This window comes from Grammomys surdaster, unplaced genomic scaffold (genome assembly GCF_004785775.1).
Source record: "Grammomys surdaster isolate TR1022 unplaced genomic scaffold, NIH_TR_1.0 126313, whole genome shotgun sequence".
Taxonomy (NCBI): Eukaryota; Metazoa; Chordata; class Mammalia; order Rodentia; family Muridae; genus Grammomys; species Grammomys surdaster.
In genome coordinates, this window is record NW_021621113.1 from 8735906 (window position 1) to 8756411 (window position 20506).

The 20506-nt window shown below is 40.3% G+C and overlaps 2 protein-coding genes across 7 annotated transcripts; one reads left to right on the top strand and one right to left on the bottom strand.

The window, feature by feature from the left end:
• The first annotated feature begins 893 nt into the window (after positions 1 to 893).
• Positions 894 to 13739, top strand: Srsf10 (serine and arginine rich splicing factor 10). Of its 5 annotated transcripts, XM_028759910.1 has the most exons (7): positions 940 to 1110; positions 3246 to 3350; positions 6674 to 6777; positions 8033 to 8195; positions 8522 to 8575; positions 8721 to 8822; positions 12075 to 13739. In XM_028759910.1, the coding sequence occupies exons 1-7, from the start codon at positions 1046 to 1048 to the stop codon at positions 12133 to 12135; spliced, it is 654 nt and encodes a 217-aa protein (XP_028615743.1). In that variant the 5' UTR covers positions 940 to 1045; the 3' UTR covers positions 12136 to 13739. The 5 variants fall into 5 exon arrangements, with proteins under 5 accessions (XP_028615739.1, XP_028615740.1, XP_028615743.1 ...); XM_028759906.1 differs by lacking the exon at positions 12075 to 13739 and having other exon boundaries at positions 894 to 1110; positions 8721 to 10805; XM_028759907.1 differs by lacking the exon at positions 12075 to 13739 and having other exon boundaries at positions 894 to 1110; positions 8525 to 8575; positions 8721 to 10805.
• Positions 13740 to 16016: 2277 nt separating this feature from the next.
• Pnrc2 (proline rich nuclear receptor coactivator 2) lies at positions 16017 to 19109 on the bottom strand. 2 transcript variants are annotated; one of them, XM_028759912.1, is made up of 3 exons: positions 18940 to 19109; positions 18124 to 18324; positions 16017 to 17675 (listed from the first exon to the last, which is right to left on the bottom strand). In XM_028759912.1, the coding sequence occupies exon 3, from the start codon at positions 17655 to 17657 to the stop codon at positions 17238 to 17240; it is 420 nt and encodes a 139-aa protein (XP_028615745.1). In that variant the 5' UTR covers positions 17658 to 17675; positions 18124 to 18324; positions 18940 to 19109; the 3' UTR covers positions 16017 to 17237. The 2 variants fall into 2 exon arrangements, with proteins under 2 accessions (XP_028615745.1, XP_028615744.1); XM_028759911.1 differs by having other exon boundaries at positions 18124 to 18328.
• Between the last annotated feature and the right edge of the window lie 1397 nt (positions 19110 to 20506).

Sequence of the window (20506 nt, forward strand, 5' to 3'; positions counted from 1 at the left end):
TTCCAGGAGTTACTGAGAATTGTGATCCACCCTATGAGAGCTTAATCACTAAGCTGTCTGGGGGTAGGGGTGGGGGGACAGAAAAAGGGAGAGATGGGGAGAAGGGAGAGAGAGGGAAGGAGAGGAGAGAGGGGAGAGGCTAACAAGCCAACCAAGGATTTATGTACCTGGGGAGTCCCATGATGAGGATAGAAAGTTGGAGAGAGAATGGAGCAAGAGCAGTATGAGGGGTGGGGAGTGGGCGGTGTCTGTCTTAAGGTGCAGGTCTGTGCTAAGACACTTGGCTAGCATATACAAGGACCTAGACCGGATCCCCAGAAAACAACAGAGACAAACCACCTCTTCAAGGCTTTCGCAAAGCCTTCATACATTTAGCTGGGAAAGGGGTTCCAGGCACTTTGCACGTGAGCAACAGATCCCATACCAGGACAGCAGCGCCAGGCCTCAGAATGCTTGCATGCAGTGCACGCCGATAGCTCTGGAGCCACGGGCCTGGCGTTCTGCACACCTCATGCTCCCCCCAAAACCCACAAAGAATCTCTAAGTTCCTCTGGCTGGCCAGAGATCTGATAAAAGCCCGGGCACGACTCGGGACGGAGGATTTCGGAGCAGTCTCTGCTAGTTCGGAGGCTCCCAAGCCCAGACGCTGTAGTTTATTTAACACGTCCGCTTGCCGCTAAGAGGAGAATCGGCCGGCTCGCCCAGGCAGGAAAGGGCGGGAAAATGAAGCGCTAAAGAAAGAAAGGGCCGCTGAGGGGGAGGGGAAGAGCCCGCGCCTGGAGCCAATGAACGGGACCGAGGCTGCGGCGCGCGCACGCGCACGCCCAGAGATCTCGCGGGAAAAAGCCGTTGTCCCTGCCGGTGCTGTGGGATGGGAGGTGGGAGGGGGCCTGGAGGCGGGAGCGAAGTCTCGCGAGAAGAGGCAGTTGCCGTAGCGGAGCCCTCTGGGTCTGTGCGAGTGTGTGAGTGGATGTGAGCCGCCGCCGGAGCTGCGGACGGTTTGCCGAGCCCGTTAGCGCCGCTGGCCCAGAGTCCCGCCGCCGTCATGTCCCGATACTTGCGCCCCCCTAACACGTCTCTGTTCGTCAGAAACGTGGCGGACGACACCAGGTGAGCGCACCGGAGTAGCTACTGCGCGGGGGAGGCCGCGGGCGCACGGCGAGCGGCGGCGAGGGGGAGGGGCGGGGCGAAGATGGCGGGGCCCGCGCCGGCTCTAGGCCGCGCCGCCGGCCTCCGCTGGCCTGCGGGAGCGAGGGCGGACCCAGGGCCGGCCCCGGCCGAGCCGGCGACGAGCGGGCGTGCGGGCCGGGTGGCGGGCACTCGGGGCCCGTCCTCCCGTCGTGCTCGTGGCTGGTCCAGTCTGGCGGGCCGGACGTCTGTTTCTCATTGATCCGACGTCCACGTTCCATGAGGTGCACGCCCCCTCGGCCTGAAAGGAATTTTTGTTGTTGAAAAAGAAAAGGTTGCCAGGCGGGGCGGCCCAGGCCAGCGCTCGGGGAAGACGAGGCGGGAGGATCGGCGCGAGCAGGAGGTCAGCTCGGGCTGCGAAGTGAGCCCCCTGTCTCCCAAGTCAGAAGATAGCAAAGATGCGAGTCAAATAACGGGATGGGGGAGGGTGTGTTTGCAGCGTTGTTTCCCCCATCTGTGTGGATGGTGAATAGGTAACTGAGAGGAGTCGTTGAGATTTGGGGAATTTACCATTTTTCCGGTCAAATGGACTATTCCACGTGTTTTCGCGGGAGTCTCTTTGAAAATGAGGTGCTGGCGAAACCTCTCCGGTTAGGACCTTCAAGATTCACTTAGATGAACGGAGGCGGTACTTTTTCCCAAGTACACCTCTTCTCCGGGCATAGTCCCAGCACTCAGAAGACTAGGAGTTCGAGTCCAGCCTGGTAAGGGCTTTGTTTTCAGCGTTTCCCTTGCTTTGAATTGCCTTCGGAATTTTTTGCAAGAGAGTTTTATCACAAGATTACTCCTCGTGTTCGTACATAATAAACTCCGAAGAAAAACTGAGGCTTTTTGTTTCGTGGAGTTTTATACCCTCTTGTCGTTACTCATAAAACAAAAGTGGTTAATTAAATTTCCCTTTTTGTCATCTTAACACTTATGTATGAAGGATGTAGATATTGGGGTGCTGTTATTTCAGATTTTTAGTGGCTGACCCTGTTGAACAATTAATTTTAGGGTAAGGTGGGTGTGATGACCCAAGCCTGAAAAATTCCAGCATTTAAGGGGGCTGAGTCAGGCTTGCCTTGAGTTCCAAACCAACTTAACTAGAATGAGACCTGCCTTAAAACAGAAATACGCAATACTTTTTTTTTTTTTTTTTTTTTGGTTTTTCGAGACAGGGTTTCTCTGTGTAGCCCTGGCTGTCCTGGAACTCACTCTGTAGACCAGGCTGGCCTCAAACTCAGAAATCTGCCTGCCTCTGCCTCCCCAAGTGCTGGGATTAAAGGCGTGCGCCACCACCGCCCGGCGAAGACCAGTTTTTAAAATTGTAACTGTTTACTGATGTAATTTTAAATAGTCATAGGCTTATAAGCACCGCCCCCTTCTCTTCCTGAGGTCTCAGTCAAATACAGGCTGTATGATTTGGCCTTGAACCTACTCTATCCCGTCTTAGTCATCCCTATCCTGGGTACTGGTATGAGACACTTAACCATGCACTACAAAATGCTTTCCTTCCACATTCAACTTTTCTAGCTCAGACTGTAGAACAGGATGCTCCTGAACTTGTAACAATCCTCCTAATCTCAGTTTTTTCAGTGCTTGAGGTACAGGTGAGCTGCCATCCTTGGGCTTTATTTTTGTATCAGTTGTTTGGCTTTTTTTTTTTTTTTTTTTTGGCTGGGTCTCACAGACCCTGATTTATCTGGAACTCACAGATCCTTCTGCCTCTGATTTCACAGTGGTGGAGTTAAAAGGTTGGCTGCCTTTTGTATGGTATAATCCCCCCTACCCCCAGATGCCTTGTCTGTCTTTGGATTTTCAGGACAGAGTTTCTCCATGTAACTAACCCTGGCTATCCTGGAACTTGTTCTGTAAACCAGGTTAGCTTCAAACTCTGCCTCTTGAGTCCTGAGATTAAAGATGTGTGCCACATTTGTAGCTCAGAAAGCTTGTCGGCCTTGGGTTATATTGCTATTCTCGACCACAATCCTTATATTCCTTAAGGTGATAATTAAAATGTGAACATGTTCGGGAATGTGAACATAGAAAGTTTGAGTTATTTCATGATGTTTTAGGTCTGAAGATTTACGTCGGGAGTTTGGTCGCTATGGTCCAATAGTAGATGTTTATGTTCCACTTGATTTCTACACTCGACGGCCACGAGGATTTGCATATGTTCAATATCCTTTCTTCAGATGGATTAGTGAGGGGTGTTGAAGTTTGAAATTCAAGTTTTTATGTAAGTGGTAACATCTAAAAAATAGTCTTTTTGTCTTCTAATGTCTTATGTCTTCAAATCTTTTAAAATTCTAATTCATTGCTCTTATTTCTTAGTTAATCCAAAAATAAATCTTTAAATTCCCATCCATGCTGCTGAAATTCAAATCAGTGATTATAAAATGTGATTTTAATTTGAATACAATGGTTGCTACCATCTTTGATATAAGTCAAATTTAAAGTTAATGTGTTCTTGTTCTTAGCAATTAAAGTTTAGTAATCTTGTTTGTTATTTTGAATCACTTGATCGAAAACAAATTGTATAACAATGAGGTAAACTTCTTTAATATTGTCCCCTAATTTGCTGTCCTCTGTTGTTACCTCAGAATGTAAAGCTGTACAGTTATGGCGACCCCAAAGAGAAAGCATGAAAGAACTTTTAGAGTAGAGTTCAACACTTAAGGCGAGTAGACAAGCCAAAGACCTCTTAAGGATCAGGCTTGAAGAGAAGGGAGAGTTTGGGAAAAGAAAAAATAAAGAAAAGCTGGAAGAAGGACAAGCCTAATGGGAGACAAAGCCTCGATTTATCCACAGAGGGGGAAAAGGTTGTTTTTCAAAGTTAAAGATAAAGCCATCTGTCATATTTGACCAAGCATCTCATGACAAGTCCTTCTGACAAGCACTAAAAGAGTTAAAGGTCAAGATGAAGTTGAATGATGGCCAAGATTAAAGGAATCATACCTGATGTATCCTACAGAATAACTACTTTCTTTTTATTATTTTTATTTTATTTTGCAAGCAGTTAATTTTTATAATTATGCTGGTTTGGTCTAGTGACAAAACCTGTAACTTGAGTTTGTGTGGGCCTTTGATAATTGTGATTGTGGTCTTGTATGAGTGTATTTTCTCCTAGATTATCAAGTTAAAGTATAGAAGAATGAAACATTGTTAAGTTTAAATTCAGCATAATTTGATTTTAGATCAATTCATCAGAGGCTCTTTGTAATATGAGGTAATAAAATCCAGTTACAGAGCCCTATGTAAGGGGGAGACAGGTGCATGCACTGGAGACCACTTAGAGAAACAGCTGGATGTTTTAAGGTAGAACCACAAAAAATATGTAGCAATAGTTCTTTTTGGATTGTTTCTGTTCTTTCTACATGGCTGCTGGTTCTATGAATCCTGCTGTCCCTGCATGGCTTAGCACAGGCAGAAGATCAGTTAGCTCTGCACGGATTGCAGAAGACCACCTTCGTGGTATGGGTCCTAATTGTGTATGGGGAATGAGCCTTGATCCAGAGTTTCAGGAGATTGTGTTTCTGTGATCATTTCCTTGTCCTAGAGAGTAGAGGTGTCTGAGGCTGTGGATTTGAACCTAGGAAACTTTCCTATTGCTTAAATTCATTCTCTTGAAACTCTGACCTTATAAATTCCTAGTGAAGCTTAGAGGGAAAAGCCAAAAGCTACTCATATGGGGCCAGTGAGTGGTCAGGAGAACCTCGTGGGTTTGTTGTAAAACTTAAAGGATAATGTCCATATCTGGCTTCATAAATTGATCCAATCTGGTTTATAACATTCAGGGTTTGTGTGGTTTATGGTGGCCTGGGAACAGTGTTAGCAGTAGTTTCCTCAAGAGTATGTTGTATTTGAACAGTACTGGGTTACTCAAGCAATCCAGAGTAGTGATAAACAGTACAAGTTAACAGGTTTGCCAGTTTCATTTTGGAAACACAAAGATTTCTTGGTGACCAGTACCTGGCTTCGCTTAATGCTACTGTATCTTCCATGACTCTCCCTGGTTTAGCCTTCTCTCCTTATCCTTGGCTTAAGAGGTGGGTGAATTATAGATCCTTGTCCTCTAGGCCAAGATTCTATTTTTTAAAATAGCACCCAAGAATGCTCTGCCTATATTCATAATCTTTGTAGCTCTTAATGTAAATCATTCTGAAACCGTACTGTGTCTTGGGGTAACAAAGTAGTACAATGTACATTAAGTGAACTGATGCCTGTTTAGCACCTAAGTATAGTAACCTTGAGAAATGTTTATTTACAACATTCAAGGTTCTAAACTATCGGCTGTTTTACAAAAGTTGAAAGCATGGTTATTTCAGACTTTAGAAAATCTCTCCTGTTTAACCTACACCTCCTGGCCTCAGAAAGAGAGCTTGAGGCCTATGGCCCTTAATTTTGCTTGGATAAAAAGTAGAAGTCTAGTGATAGGCTGAGGTAGACTGTTCATTTATCTATGGACCAAATATGTCAGCCTTAAAAGGAATGTGTCACTTTGGAGGTATTTTCTTAATTGGTGCTTCAAATCTACATTTCCAGTGTTCTGAGACATTGAACTAGATGTGCTTAGAGTGACAGTTTTTAGAATGTAGTAAAAATAGTTTACAAAAGTCAATTTTTTTCAGTCATGGTCTTGAGTGTACTTGTCTCCCATTCGAATGATGTGTTTAGAAAAGATGTGCTTAGACAAAACAACTGTCAGCCTAGGGGTTCTGTTGCTGACATAGGGGGAGAGCTACAAGGCAGCTTAGTTTCTCAGGTGAAAATTGAGGGCCAACAGTTTTTCCTCTTAATGCAGGGAAATGCTGCCATGACTCAAATGGGAAACCAGCCTGACATGCTCTTCTTTGGAAGCTGCATACTTAGTGTCAGAGTTAGGCCTTTTTAATCTAGGAGTCCCTTTGACACTTGATAGTGTGCTTTTACAGTCTGCATGGGTGTCATGTGCATTTGGCATAGTTACTGAGTGTATTGCTTGATTCTGACTTAATGCCTATAAATGATTAGCATGTCTATCTTGTGCAGTGTGCAAGGAAGACAATTCCATGAAATAATATTGTATATGAACATTTAAGTTAATGTTTTCCTCTCTTTTAAAGCATACTTTGCTTGCTTACTTAAGAATAACTGCGATTTTTAAATTTTGGAATAAATGTGAAAATCGTATTTTGGTTTTATTATAAGAAATTTTTTGGTATCCAACAGAATTGGCTGATTTGTTTTTCTATTTTATCAAGTTAATTCTTAGTACATGGGGAAGTTTTTTATAGTGTACCTTGGTAGCTCAGTTAAAGTAGATCTTATTATGACACGTATTTACATGTGTGTCTTGGAACTGTATACCATAGAAAAAAATGCCTGTGGTATTAATGGCTGAGTCAACCAAATAAAAAGGGTTTAGATGAGCAATATTGAGAGATTATGAGTTGTTTCAGGCTTCACAAACCATTCATTATCAAAGTTTACAAAACTTCTCAAGCCCCTTAACATTTAGCACATTTGAGGATGTTCGTGATGCCGAAGATGCTTTACATAATTTGGACAGAAAATGGATTTGTGGACGACAAATCGAAATACAGTTTGCACAGGGGGATCGGAAGAGTAAGTATAAGTGCCCGTATGCCTAATGTGTGCAGTATGTTGCTTTTTAGACTTCAGTTTTTTTTTTTCCTCTCTAAATCTCTCAAAGAGCTTAAAAATTGATTGAGTAGTTGTGTAGGTGCATGACTATGAAAGTAAATTCATAGGAATAGATTGGAAAGGCTATCTAGATTAAACCTGGACTAGATCTTATATTAACACTTGGGGCCGGGTGGTGGTGGCGCACGCCTTTAATCCCAGCACTTGGGAGGCAGAGGCAGGCGGATTTCTGAGTTCGAGGACAGCCTGGTCTACAGAGTGAGCTCCAGGACAGCCAGGGCTACACAGAGAAACCCTGTCTCAAAAAACAAAAAAAAAAAAAAAAATTAACACTTGGCTCTTGTTACACAGGTATACATCATTTGTTAGCTGCTTGCTTATAACTTCAGGACTATATAGACTTGAGTCAAGTAGACCTGGCTTTCAGTTCTGACTCAGCTGATAGATTAGCTAGATACTACTAAAAGACAAGTTAACGTGGCTATTGAAGAGTCATTAAATCAGTGTTAGCTCCTTTCAGTTTTTCTATGCATTGATTCTCAGAGCTGCATAGGTCCACTTTACTGCATTTTGGTGTTACATATTTTTATAGGCCAAATCTTGCATTTTATGTACTCTTGTATCAGTTCCTCGAGTCAAAAGTAGCTAACGTGTTGATGAGCAAAATAATTGTGAGAAGACATTGAAAAAAGCCAGTGATTTATTAGTGCTAGTTTTTAACATTAAACACTGTCTTTTAATACACATTTTGAAAATAAAGGTTAATAATCACATTCTAGTTATGCTTCTTACACCAAAACAAAGGCATATCTTGAGTTACAAAACACATTTACTTCCATAGTACAAGATGAAGAATGCAGGAATGAGCCAGGTATCGTGACATAACGCTTTTAATCTCAACATTCAAGAGTTTGAGGCCAGCCAGACCTGTATAATATTTTTTTTCTCAGAAACAGGGCTGGGAAGATGGCTCAGCTAAGGGAACTAACTGCTTCTAGAGAACCAGGTTTGATTTCCAGCATCCACATGGTACTAACAGCCTTCTGGACTCTGGGCAACATATACTTATGGTGCACAGACATACATGCAAGCATATCACCCGTGAACATAAAATACAAATCTTTTAGAGGAAGAATGCAGGAATGTTACTCTAGTGTGAGGGTTTAGATGCTAAGGTTTTAAATGTTTTTAAAAGTATTTCTATTCTATTCCCTAGCACCAAATCAAATGAAAGCCAAGGAAGGGAGGAATGTATACAGCTCTTCACGATATGATGATTATGACCGATATAGACGTTCTCGAAGCCGAAGTTATGAAAGGAGGAGATCAAGGAGTCGTTCCTTTGATTATAACTATAGGAGATCCTACAGTCCTAGAAAGTAAGTGTGGTACACAGTGATCTGTTTAATGTTTGTAGCCAAGTATGATGAGATTAACCTATAATCCCAGCCACTCAGAAGACTGAGGTGGGAGGACCACACTAGCTCAGGAGTTCTAAGCTCACTTACTTAAACAATAAAGTGTGTTGTTAGGCCCTATCTTTAAAAGAGATATTTGCTAATGGGTTTTTTTTATGCTTTTTCTTATTTTTAATTGTGTATCTTGGATGTTTCATTAAGGCTAGAGTTATTTGTGGTGCTTTGTTTAAAAATTAAGACTATAAATAGACATTTGTCACTGTTTACTTTTCTGGTATGCTTTTTAGCAGTAGACCGACTGGAAGACCACGGCGTAGCCGAAGCCATTCCGACAATGATAGGTAAATAATTTTGCTTTGAAAACAACTAATGGTTTTTTGTTTTTTGTTTTCAATTTCAGAGTGAACTTTTGCTCTAAAAGTAACAGATTTGATTAATATAGAATCTAATTTTTACTCTAATTGTATCTCTCCTCTGTTTTGAAAGATTCAAACACCGAAATCGATCTTTTTCAAGATCTAAATCCAATTCAAGATCACGGTCCAAGTCCCAGCCCAAGAAAGAAATGAAGGCTAAATCACGTTCTAGGTCTGCATCTCACACCAAAACTAGAGGCACCTCTAAAACAGATTCCAAAACACATTATAAGTCTGGCTCAAGATATGAAAAGGAATCAAGGAAAAAAGAACCACCTAGATCCAAATCTCAGTCAAGATCACAGTCTAGGTCTAGGTCAAAATCTAGGTCAAGGTCTTGGACTAGTCCCAAGTCCAGTGGCCACTGATAGTATAAATCATGATACTTCTAGGCATGTATCATTCATTTACTCATAGTTTGGTATACTTAAATTATCAGGAATACAATGTTGCAATGATGCGTTTAAAAACAAACAAACAAACTTAACTTGTTAGCTTTCCCTGTACTGGGCAATGGTTATAATTAAAATGATATGCTGTTGAGAAGCCACTCTTAAGAGTCCAGTTTGTTTAATGTTATGGGCAGCTACCAATTTGTGGTGTCTCTGTATATTTTTGTAAAGACTCTCATTTTTTATGCTTGAAGTATTTGGTGAAAAGATGTTGGTGACCATAATTTGCAACATTGTCTTATTAAAAATAAATTTTCATATCCATATTTGGTAGAACTGTTAACCTAGAAATGTAGCTTGCTGATAAGATAGAATGATACAAAAGTGAAGTGGTAGCCACATTACAACACTGACTGCTCAGACACATTTAGGTTCAGGGTGGACCTTTATGTCTTGTCAAGGTGTCTAAGCCCGTGATGATTATTTATGCAGTGTGGAATAGTTCTTTTGTTAACTCCACTGTCTGGGGGTTGATGCCAGCTGGGTTAAATAGCGTTTTCAGGGAGATTGACCTTTTCACTGAAACATGGAGCCTTCACTGCTTTCCCCCCACCTAAATCCCTGCTGGTTTCTATGATTTGGAACATTAAAGCATAAGGGGAAAAAAAGTTCCCTTTAAGTTTTGAGTGTGTCGATGATCACAGAAATCATTTTAAGGGGAAAAGACTGTTCTTAGCATAGTTTCTCTAAAATTTAACTCTTGTTGATCATTGTTATTTAGGGGTTTTGTTTTGTTGTTTGTTTTTTCTGTTAGAAACAAGTAAACTGTTTGAAAGTACATTTTGTTTATATGCATAGTGTAAAACAGACTGAATTTTGATGCTCACAGCACTTGACATGTGCGTTTGTATCAAAGTCTGCCTGTCCATAGGGAGGCTTGCTCTTTACACCTCAGTTTATTCATGTGAGGCAAGCTGAGAAGATCACTCCGAGGTGATTTGTGGTGCCGTGAATTTTTGGAAAAAGTTGAGTTTTAAGCAAAAGCCACATCACTTAGTTTTTTGGTAATGTAGGACATGGATAAAAAAATAACGAAATGGTACCCTTAAATATTTATAATTTCTAGTACTTCTCTTCAAGATTGTTTTGGAGGCAATAAAGTGACTTGAAATGTCCGGTGTCATTTCAGAATACAAAGCTAGCGTCTCTAAGATCTTAGACTCCTTGCTTACAGATGTGAGTGAAGAAACTGTGGGGGATGATCCTCCTAGAGGACTACCTTATTTTTCCTTTCAATTTTGTTTTTTAGAAATCTAGTCCTTGCTTGTAGACAAAAGATGGTTTTAAGAACTGTTTGTGGAATGTGTTTGGAGGGTTAATTCTAGAACCTTTGTATATTTAATAGTATTTCTAACTTTTGTTTCTTTACTGTTTGCAGTTAATGTTCTTGTTCTGCTATGCAATCATTTATATGCACGTTTCTTTAATTTTTTAGATTTTCCTGGATGTATAGTTTAAACAACAAAGTCTATTTAAAACTGTAGCGGTAGTTTGCAGTTCTAGCAAAGAGGAAAGTTGTGGGGTTAAACTTTGTATTTTCTTTCTTATAGAAGCTTCTAAAAAGGTATTTTTATATGTTCTTTTTAACAAATATTGTGTACAACCTTTAAAACATCAATGTTTGAATCAAAACAAGACCCAGCTTATTTTCTGCTTGCTGTAAATTAAGCAAAGATGCTATAATAAAAACAAAATGAAGGAAATAATGATTAACTGGAATTATTATAGTTCTGAATGAGTCTAAAATAATGGAACTAATCCTGTGTAGCTTTAGGAGTATGTTAATCAGTCTGACATTAGGCACAACTCCCCTACTCTGGGAATGATAGAACTTGCCAGAATCTACATCTTTTACATAGTACTTAAGAAATTTTCTTATGCCAAAATCATATCGTGATTTATTAAGCCTCTTGGGTTAAATAACATAAGAGGTTATTTAGTAGTATAAGTAAACATTAAAATGAAAATTTGGGCAAGCTAACTATAAATTTATATTTTCATTATTACAAAGAATATGGCTCCTTCCCCTTCCTGAACAAGACATACTGGGTTTAAATTCTTTAAATTTCATTGTATGTTGGTGACCATTTAAATAACCACTTCTTGGAGGGTGGTTTTGGTGTCGTTTTTTGGATTGAATGCTAGCTATTTTGCAGTAACAGTTATAGCTGGTAATTCATTATCTATACTGTGCCAGACATTGTTCAAGAGACTCTGTTGATTCATTCACTCTTCACAACACCCTTAAAGGAGTATTTCCCCCACATACCAGAGAAAAAGCTCTTAATGGCAGAGTCAAGATTTGAGCCCAGATTTGATCCTCACTTTTTTTTTTAAAAAAAAAAGAAGCAGTAGTTGAAGAGGTAGCTCAATAAAATCATGCTCAGTCTCTGTAGAACTAGAGGACCTGGTGCTGGTTTGTTTTTTACACTCAGACTGTTAACTTAAGAAGCTTACATATTTATGAAGTGGTGTGCCCAACATAGCTTCACAAGGACAATATACAGTTGCACTCATAGTAGAATTCTAATGATACCAGGTGAGGATTTTTACATTTTTAAGCTACATTTCGATTGTACAGTCGGTCTATACCGATCTTACAGTCGGTAAGACCCTCCTCTGTGCATAGCAGTGGGCTCTGTTGAATAGGATAGTCATGTCAAGATTCAAGTAAAGGCTGACACTTCGCTTCTCTTTATACTTAAGAAATTTGTTTGTTTGTTTTTTAATAAGCCAAGTAAGCAAGAAGAAAAGTGAGAGATAATAAATGCTTCAGTGAGAAAGGACAGGTGCTACATAGAATTTGAGCTGTTAAGTTACAAACTAGGGAAAAGACCTGGGAACTACTGTACTATTCTCTTGAAATTTTGGCCCAGTAAGCTGCTACATCCAGTTCAACTAACAAAATCCTGTATACCACAGAGAAGAATAAAGAGAAAACCAAACTGACAAACATCCTTCTTTTATTTAAGACCAAACTGCAGCTGGAATACCCAGTACAGTTCTGCTTACTACACTTCAAGAAAGATCTGAAAGCGGAAAAAAGAACCAAAGAAGGGCAGTTCAAGCGACCAAAGGGTGGGTGGAAGGTGCTGCAGTATGAATACTGTACGAATATTTTGACTCTGGTCTGAAAAGATAAAAGAATTATCGAAAACTACATGGAATAATTGAAGTCCCTTCAAGTTTGAAAGTAAGCATTTTAGGACAAATAAAAGGAAATTCAACTTTGTACTTGTGGAAACTAATCCCTAAATATGAACAGGTTTATAATGGCTCATGGGTAGCCAAACCATGATAAGTTACTGGAAACTAGGATGTCTGAATATCAAGGAAGACAGCCATAGTCTCTAACAGTGCCTCTCTTGGTCTGTCTCAAATTAAATTGGATGGTAAAGGTATGGTCCAATATAAAGTTTTTCCTAGTTATCTCTTAAAAGTCAGTTCCACTTAATGCCAATGTTGGCAAGTCTTGCCTTTGTTTATTCCAGTGCCAGTATTTTTCTGCTTAACTGTTTTGTTGGCATCTGAGTTTATTTACTTGTATACTACATACAGTTTACATCTAACCACTCCTTCACAGGCTAATTCCACTTATACTTGATACTCACTCATGAGGGCCCATCTCTTCTCACCTCTTGTGTAGACAGTATGTTCAACAGATATTTATTGAACCCTTACTGTGGGCAAAACATACTGGATACTTGGGAGAGGAGAACAGGTTATTTAGTAAAACCTACTGAGCACAATCTAGTGAATCATTACAGTATGACCTCATTATTTTGAGGTGTATTATGGTAATATTTTATACCGTTCATATCCTAGTGTAATTATAAAACCCAATATGCTATCAAAGAAAAGTAATTTTATGATAGTCTGCCATTTAAAAGTAGTATTTGTTGTATCCCATTACTACAAATAATGAAGAAAACCTGTGATAAGCTGATCTATTGTGCAGTGATTAATATACTAGAGTAAGATTAAGTTGTTAATTCTTGGCTATGTCAAACAAATAGGTAATCCCCAAAATAACAAGTATTTAACTTTACATTAAAGCAGACCCTGGGTGCTATAGTTAGATTACTTTGAGGCAGACAGCTGTTATCCCAATGGACTTAGTATATTCTGTATTGAAGAAAGTGTTTACCAGATAAGACTTTCTAGTGATCTACTTGTACATTTTATAGGGGACATATTCTGTGTATAGTTAATAAATAACTTTATAGTGTCACAAATGTTTTGGATTCCTTAGTTCCTTATCAGGATATGAAGCTTGTTTATCCTAACATTAATTCCATCACATTCGGGGTTTTTTTTTTGTTGTTGTTGTATTTTTTGCCACATATTTAAAACTGTCAAAATCTGAAATCTGGAAACAGTGTTAACCCTTTGACCATTTTTTAAAATGTAGTAGGATTACACAGAAATGAAGGGAGTGGTAAAATGAAGTTTATTGGGGGGGGATGTTTTGTTTTTTAACTTTTTTCAGCCTGCCCAAACTCAAAAACGCAGCAGGTACCAGGTGAGAATTATAAATTTTGGCTTCATTTTTGTTGCTGTTTTTATTTTGAATCAAGTTGGAAATGCTTTTTAAAGTTTTATTTTCAAGGACACAATAAAAATTGATAAAAACTGAATTTAGCATTTATTTCAAGATTATAAATTACTAAGTATATTATACTATTTACATAATCAGCACTGGATTGGTCTTAAAGGTAGAGGTTCTGTGTATTTATGAGTATCTGTGCAGTTCTACGCTACAGTGTTCTGTCCTCTGCTTCCCTTCAATTTCCTTTTAAATTGAGCATAAGGCCTTCCAGAGGAGAGAATTGTGTGTTCAGATGAGGTTTTTGTTTAGTTTTTAAAATTGAATACATTGTTTCTATTTACTTTTTGGTTTTTTTTCTTTGGGGAGTGGTTTTCTATGATGGAAAATATCCCTGTTCATTTATAAATACAGTAACAGTAATTGACAGCTCTTGAGTTTTGAGTGTAGTGAGTTAGAAAGGGCCCCTGTGGTTTGAGGTAGCTGTTAAGTTAGAGTAGATTGTTTTCAGTCTTGTCTGTTGTGGTTTCCATGGATATAAAAGGCTGTCAGTACTACTCAGCACTTGCTGTTCCAAGTTGTATGTTTTCCAGATACTTGTACTTAACCTTAAAAATTACTCACAGGAAATGAATACTTAATCCTGTTTTTCAAATAAGAAAGTTGTCTTCTGTGGAATACTCACCATGTGGATAGGAATTTTTACATACATACTTCTAACTTTACGAAGTTCAAAGTAGATTTTAAGTGCATTCCAAGATTACATATAGGCTGTTGAAGCTCCAGTCTTCAGCTGGCTTCCAAACTTCAGTTCCTTTTGGATCTTCATTGTACTTTTTTACCATGTTTTGTTTTTTTTTTTTCTCCACAAATACTGAAATTAAAGACTGTAACTTCAACAATAGCCAGGTATCAGAAAAATTAAACAACTTACTTGTCTTCAACTGATATTCAATTCAATGATATTCTATTCATTGTTGCAGAAGACTCTTCTCTCTTGGGTGTTTTCCTGTCCCTCCAATCCTGTTAGTTATTAATGTTTGTATTTGTAAAGCTGGTTCACCATTCACCGTGTGTTAAAACTGTAGTTCCTGGGTTGTTTTTTTTTTTTTTTGTCGTTGAGGGTTTTTTGTGTGCAGGGGGGGGGATAAAAACTTGAGGCATGTACATTTTTATTAGTAATAGTAGTTTGTAAAGAAGTAAAAGGCCTTTGTAATCCAGGTTTTGTTTTTTCAGATCACATTTCTTTGAATGTTGGAGAGTAAAATAAAATGGTCTAGGAGCTTTAAAAAAAAATCTTGGTTTTTCTGTAGACTTTGTTGTACCTTACAGGTATAACTACCCAAGTAGACATTTGTTTCTTGACTTTTAGAAATGTATTCCTTGATTTAGAATCACTGACTCTGAAAATATGAGGGGGAGGGCATGGGAAGCTGCACAACTTAAAACCATTTGAAATCCTTGTGTTTAAGATTTAAAGTAAAGTCAGTCTATCATACTACACACTGCCACCAAAATACATAGAAAGCTAACACAGTATGGTTGCCTTCAGCAACTCGTTTAGTGGGTTCTGCCATACTTTATGACTTTGGCAGGAATACTAACTGTCTAGAAACTCATGCAACCATACCAATTGAAGGCTGCCAGGCAGGGCTTCTCTGTAAATAGCCCTGGCTGTCCTGGTACTTGATTTATATACCATGCTAGCCTCAAAGTCAGTGTACCACCATGCCAGTCTTGGCTACTTTTTTCTTCATTCTTTGCCTCCTAAACAGTGGGCTTACAGCTATGCTTTATTAGTGTCTCATGAAATGTTTATAAAATCAGCAAACATCTTAGTCCAAAACTAGAAATCCAGGCATATTGCTGCATGCTAATGCATACATAAAAAACCAAATGTATAGGCCAGAGGCACAAAAAAATAACTTTAGTTTCATGAATTACATGAAGGCCTTGATAATCCATCCTTCTCTCTGCAGGTGGGGGTGTTTAAACTGCCTGAGTGGGAAATCCACTAGAAAGCAAGTACGCAAAAGCCAGTGATTACACTTTCTGGTTTTGAGACCAGGACTCTGAAGCACTTACTGTTCTGGAGCTCTCTGTATAAACAAGGCTGGCTCACATCTGCCTATATACAAGATTTTTTTTTTTTGCTGGTTTGCGTTAATAGTCATAAAATGCTTAAATTTTTAATTAAACTGTTTTACTGAACAGTGAAGCTTCCACAAGTTTTTCCCCATTAACACAAAGGTTTAGTTTAGCTGGGCACATTGTCAATCTCAGCATTCTAGCTAGTGCGTCCTGTCTCAAACAGCAAGCAAAGTAGTAGCATCAGTCATCCCAAGTAGACAGCTATAGATCACATAGAAACGTTCTAAGGAGAAAAGGTTTATTTATAAATTTCATCTTTCAAAGTCACATAATTTTATGAACTTGTCCCTTAGGATGGATACTCAATGTTTGATCTGGACGATGTCTGCTCTGAACTTAATTGAGAAAACAAAATTTAGCTCTTTTTGTTCATAAAGATTGAAAAAGTAATTTGGTATAATCACATGAGACTTTTCTTTTTGCATAAATGAAGGGTTGCACATAATCAGGGGTTACTTAGGATTGATAAAGCCAAAATGTGTCTTTGGGTTTAAAAAGGTTGGAGACAAAGTCTTGTACTACATCTTCTATCGCTTTAAAAACAAAAACAAAAAACAGGAAATGTCTTTGTAGCTCAACTATAAAAACTTAATACAACAGATTTTCTTTGTATAGTTCACAAGCATACAGTTACATTGATTCACTGGCACTTAAGCACAAGGGCAACCTTTTAAAAACTGGAGACCTTTAAAATTAGGCCATAAGATTAAAAAGACAGTTCATGGTCTTACATTCGGCAAATTCACATTAAAAATAGTCTTATTTTGAAGAATAAAGGCCAAGAAAACATTACATATGTTACAAGCTTATTACATGTATTTACATGGCTAAATGTTGAACACAACTCCCTACTTGAAGCAAGCTTTGTACAGGTGAAGCCACATCACTTTAGCAGCTTCCATGAGATGCTGCTGCATAGGAAAATGTTCTTAGGAAGCTATTCAGCACTATTTTTGGAAAAGATTTGGTCTATCTCTGGGTAAATGCTTATCCACTGCATTTAAGAAATGACCGCTGGGCCATGTACTTGGCCTCATTCTAATGAGCTCCACCTGCCCTTTACACATTTACCACTGTGGAACTTAAGCAGCTATTTAATGCCCGAGATAGTTTGGGTGACCCTAGACCATGGAACTGAACTGTGCATCTTGGCTAAATTTCATCTCATTTCTTGTGTAATTTCTTGAGAAAATGTGCATTAACCCATAAATCTTAGTTTTCCCATCAAACAATAAAAAAGTTAAGTTCCTCTAAACTTGAATTTAGTTAGCAACACTACCAAGTAGAATTGATTATAGCCATTGAAACTGTTTAAATTGCATTGACACTATAACAATATAGTGTATACATAACATAGTATCAGCTTCTCACAAAATATCAAACCTACTTTTGGCTATGTGTAAACATCACAAAATTTAAAATTAGTACTTATCTAACTTTATACCTGTACTTTAAGTAAGGTTTTAAGTTGAAATGTCATTGTTTCCTTATCTGAAGGGTTCAAGGAAACATGAACCCAATGGCTTGGTGGCTTGGGGAGAACACTTGGTGATGGTGGTTCACTAAATTTGGCTCCAGCATAGTTCTGACTAGCTTGAGACTTAAACAGCAAGCTAGGACTTGATAAGCTAGCATTCCAGTTGGAGCTGTTAGAAAGGCTCTTGGGTTTTCCCCCATTTTGCATGGCCTGCCATGCTGCTGCCGATGGATTGTACCCATGTCCTCTTTCCTTTTTCTTATGGACAATCTTCATCTGGGAATTCTGATCCTTGGTCTTCTGTCTATTGTGCTGTTGTTGGTTCTTACTAGCATTTCTAGATTGAGGGTCTGGAATGTTATACCTCTCTCCGCCACCCATCTTCAGCTGCTTTGTCACCTATAAGTAAATGCATGTAAACAATAGTTATACTTCACATGTCCCTTTTGAAGTTTCCATAGCTCCAGTTCTAGAAATGTTGAATAAAATATGACAAGATGGGGTTAGACATGCTCACCTGCAAAACCGTCTACCTCAAAAAAACTAGTCCTGAGCCAAATACCAGTTTGTGAAATCGAAATGAGAAAAAAATTAGAGCAGGCTTATTCTTTCTTTGTACAACCTAAAAAAAAATAAGCCCACACCCCTAAATCCACCCTTGTCTGGTGGGGTCTCCTTTACCACCAGACTTGCTTCCAACTTTTAGCAGTCTTGCCCCAAACTCTGGAGTGCTGGAATTACAGGCACATAATTCTACACCACCAGGGTGCAGGGCCACTGACCTTAATAGTTTAGAATTGCTTCAATCCTAAGATAACTGGCCCCACTATGATGCAAATATTTGTACCTTTCAGTCTGCTTTTCAGATTGCAGGATTTCCACTACTTGTCCTCTTCCTTGCTGCCAAGCCCAGGATAAGAGACGCTGCTTTCTGCTAGATCCTTTCCTTTGTCTCAGTACACAAGTTTTCATGAGCCAATCTGCTGATTTCAGCCTAGGAGCTGAGGCCCACATCGAGTCTCCTCAGCACACAAGTTTGAGAGAAGTCCTAGCTAGAAAAGCAAAGATAATTACTGAAAACAACCCCGAAGTGATCGCTTAGACATGCTACAGAAATGGCTGTTGCTCCTTCCTCAAAGCTTCATGGATGTAGGAGACCACGACTTTCTTTAACCTCATAAATGTCAGCCTACAACTCCTAGGGACTTTAGGGGAAGACTTACCTGCAACTCCTACACGTACTAAAGTAAAACTAAAGTTCCATCCATATTTAACGCTTCCAACCCACACAGCCATTTCCACACCAAGGTTCTGTTCCCAACAACGTGCATCGTGCTTTCGCTTATGACTCCGGTACTCGTACCGTAATTTTTCACAAACCATAATAACCTTATATTTATAAACATCACGTATCTAGAACGGTTTCTCAGTATTCTAATTAGTCAAATTAGCAAACACTCTCAAGGCTAAGAAGGCCTTCCTCCAATTTTATTAAGTCAGAAGGACCGCACTCCCCGTCACCCGCACAGCGAACCTGGAAGCTCGCCGCCTCAGCCCGCGGCTCAGCTCCAGGGAGTCGCGCCCGACCGGCCTTGCTTCCTCTCCAGCCAGGCCCAACAATGGTGCCCGCGGTGGCCAACATGGCCGTCCCCGCCACACTCACCGACTTCGAGTTCGGGCGGCGGCGGCGGCTCCCTCTCAACCTCCAAGCTTCCTTCCCTCTCCAGGGAGAAACGATGCACGGATCAAACAGCCCACGAACAAGTCACGGATCACCACTCCGTCTAGGACCAACCTCCTACTGCTTATGCCGACAAAATGGAGGCCGCTGCAAGCGCGGAAGAGGACCGGAGGCTGTGTAGCCAATGAGGACACAGCAGCGCGTGCCGTGGCCAATGAGACGCCGGACGCCGCCTGTTGCTGGGGCAGGCCGGAGGGAGTGCGGAGTGGCTGGCTGTTGTCGTGGTTTGAAATCCTGCGGGAGGAGCATGTCGGGAATAACTGCCCAGCTTCGGGAGCCCTGCTGCCGGGCTTACCCCGCGGGCTGGCGGAGGGCAGCTGCTCTTCTGTTGGCCTCTAGCCGCGGAGCCAGTACTTTGCTTCCGTGACCAGACCTCTGCGCAGCGCCCTGTCTTTGTTCCTGCCCCTTTCTGTCGTGCAGTCCCTGGGCCGCCCCAGAGGCTGCCATGGGTCATGTTCACCGCACCCAGAGCCCAGCAACCATTCTGCACATGACCGGCTTCCTTTTTCACGTCCCCTCTGATCTAACTTCACTTTTTCTCTGTACCTGAGGCAGTCACTACCATCAGGGCCTGCTTTTTCTATACACAGCGCTGGCTGGTCCCTTACACATTTTTTTGGCCTCGTTTGGAAAGTGGGAAAACTAGAGAAAAGATACCGCCCAAGAATGACAGTAGGTTCAGGAAAGAAAGGAGAGATATCTTTTGTTTAAGAAAAAAAGAAAATATGTATCCTAGAGTCAACATTTCAAAGGTGAACACTAATTTCTCTTGAGTAATCCTGGGGGGTAAATGTGCCAGGTGTCTTGCCTCACTCGGGCCTGTAATCCTAGCTTCTCAGTTTTGAGGTCAGTTTGAACTACATAGCAAAACCCCCATCTCAAGGAAACATTTCATTAGCTCCTAATTGTGATTCAGAATATATGAATATATATGTGTAGGTACATATGTATATGTGTGTGTGTGTGTGTGTGTGTGCGCGCGCGCGCGCATGTAGACACATCTATAAAGCCTTTGCCATCCAGAATTAAGTTGGCCCTAGAACAGGCAAGCCTGTCCACATTCATTATGAGTGCTTTATCTGCTCCCGGCCTGATGCTAGACGTTTGCTTACGTCATCTCACTTCATTCTCTCAGCAATTTTAAGGACAAAGTGCTATTCTGATTTCCAGTGTTCTTGGATTCAGAAGATCTCAGTGGTACTACACTTCAAAACATGATGCGACAGTGAGATTCAAGAGCCTAGGCTCATGCGCCCTACGATGTTTGTGTCTTCTGCGTGCCTAAGAGGTGATTAACGTAGAGGACATTGTTACCGACAATGCCAGAAGGTTAGGGTACCATGTGTTCTGCCATCTGGCTGAACCTACTCTCTCCAAAAGATCACAGTCAGGCTGCCCTTGGGAGAGTACGGTTCTGGCTTTCACCATATCTTAGCATTGCCTCTAGCTCACTCTTTATTAGCTACCAGCTCACAAGAGCTCCAAACTC

Excerpts from the sequence above, each read along its gene's own strand:
- Pnrc2 (XM_028759912.1), bottom strand. The coding sequence starts at position 17,657 with ATGGGTGGCGGAGAGAGGTATAACATTCCAGACCCTCAATCTAGAAAT.
- Srsf10 (XM_028759906.1), top strand. The coding sequence starts at position 1,046 with ATGTCCCGATACTTGCGCCCCCCTAACACGTCTCTGTTCGTCAGAAAC. Across the intron at positions 6,778-8,032 it reads TGCACAGGGGGATCGGAAGA|CACCAAATCAAATGAAAGCC; the intron begins GTAAGTATAAGT and ends TCTATTCCCTAG. Across the intron at positions 8,576-8,720 it reads AGCCATTCCGACAATGATAG|ATTCAAACACCGAAATCGAT; the intron begins GTAAATAATTTT and ends CTGTTTTGAAAG.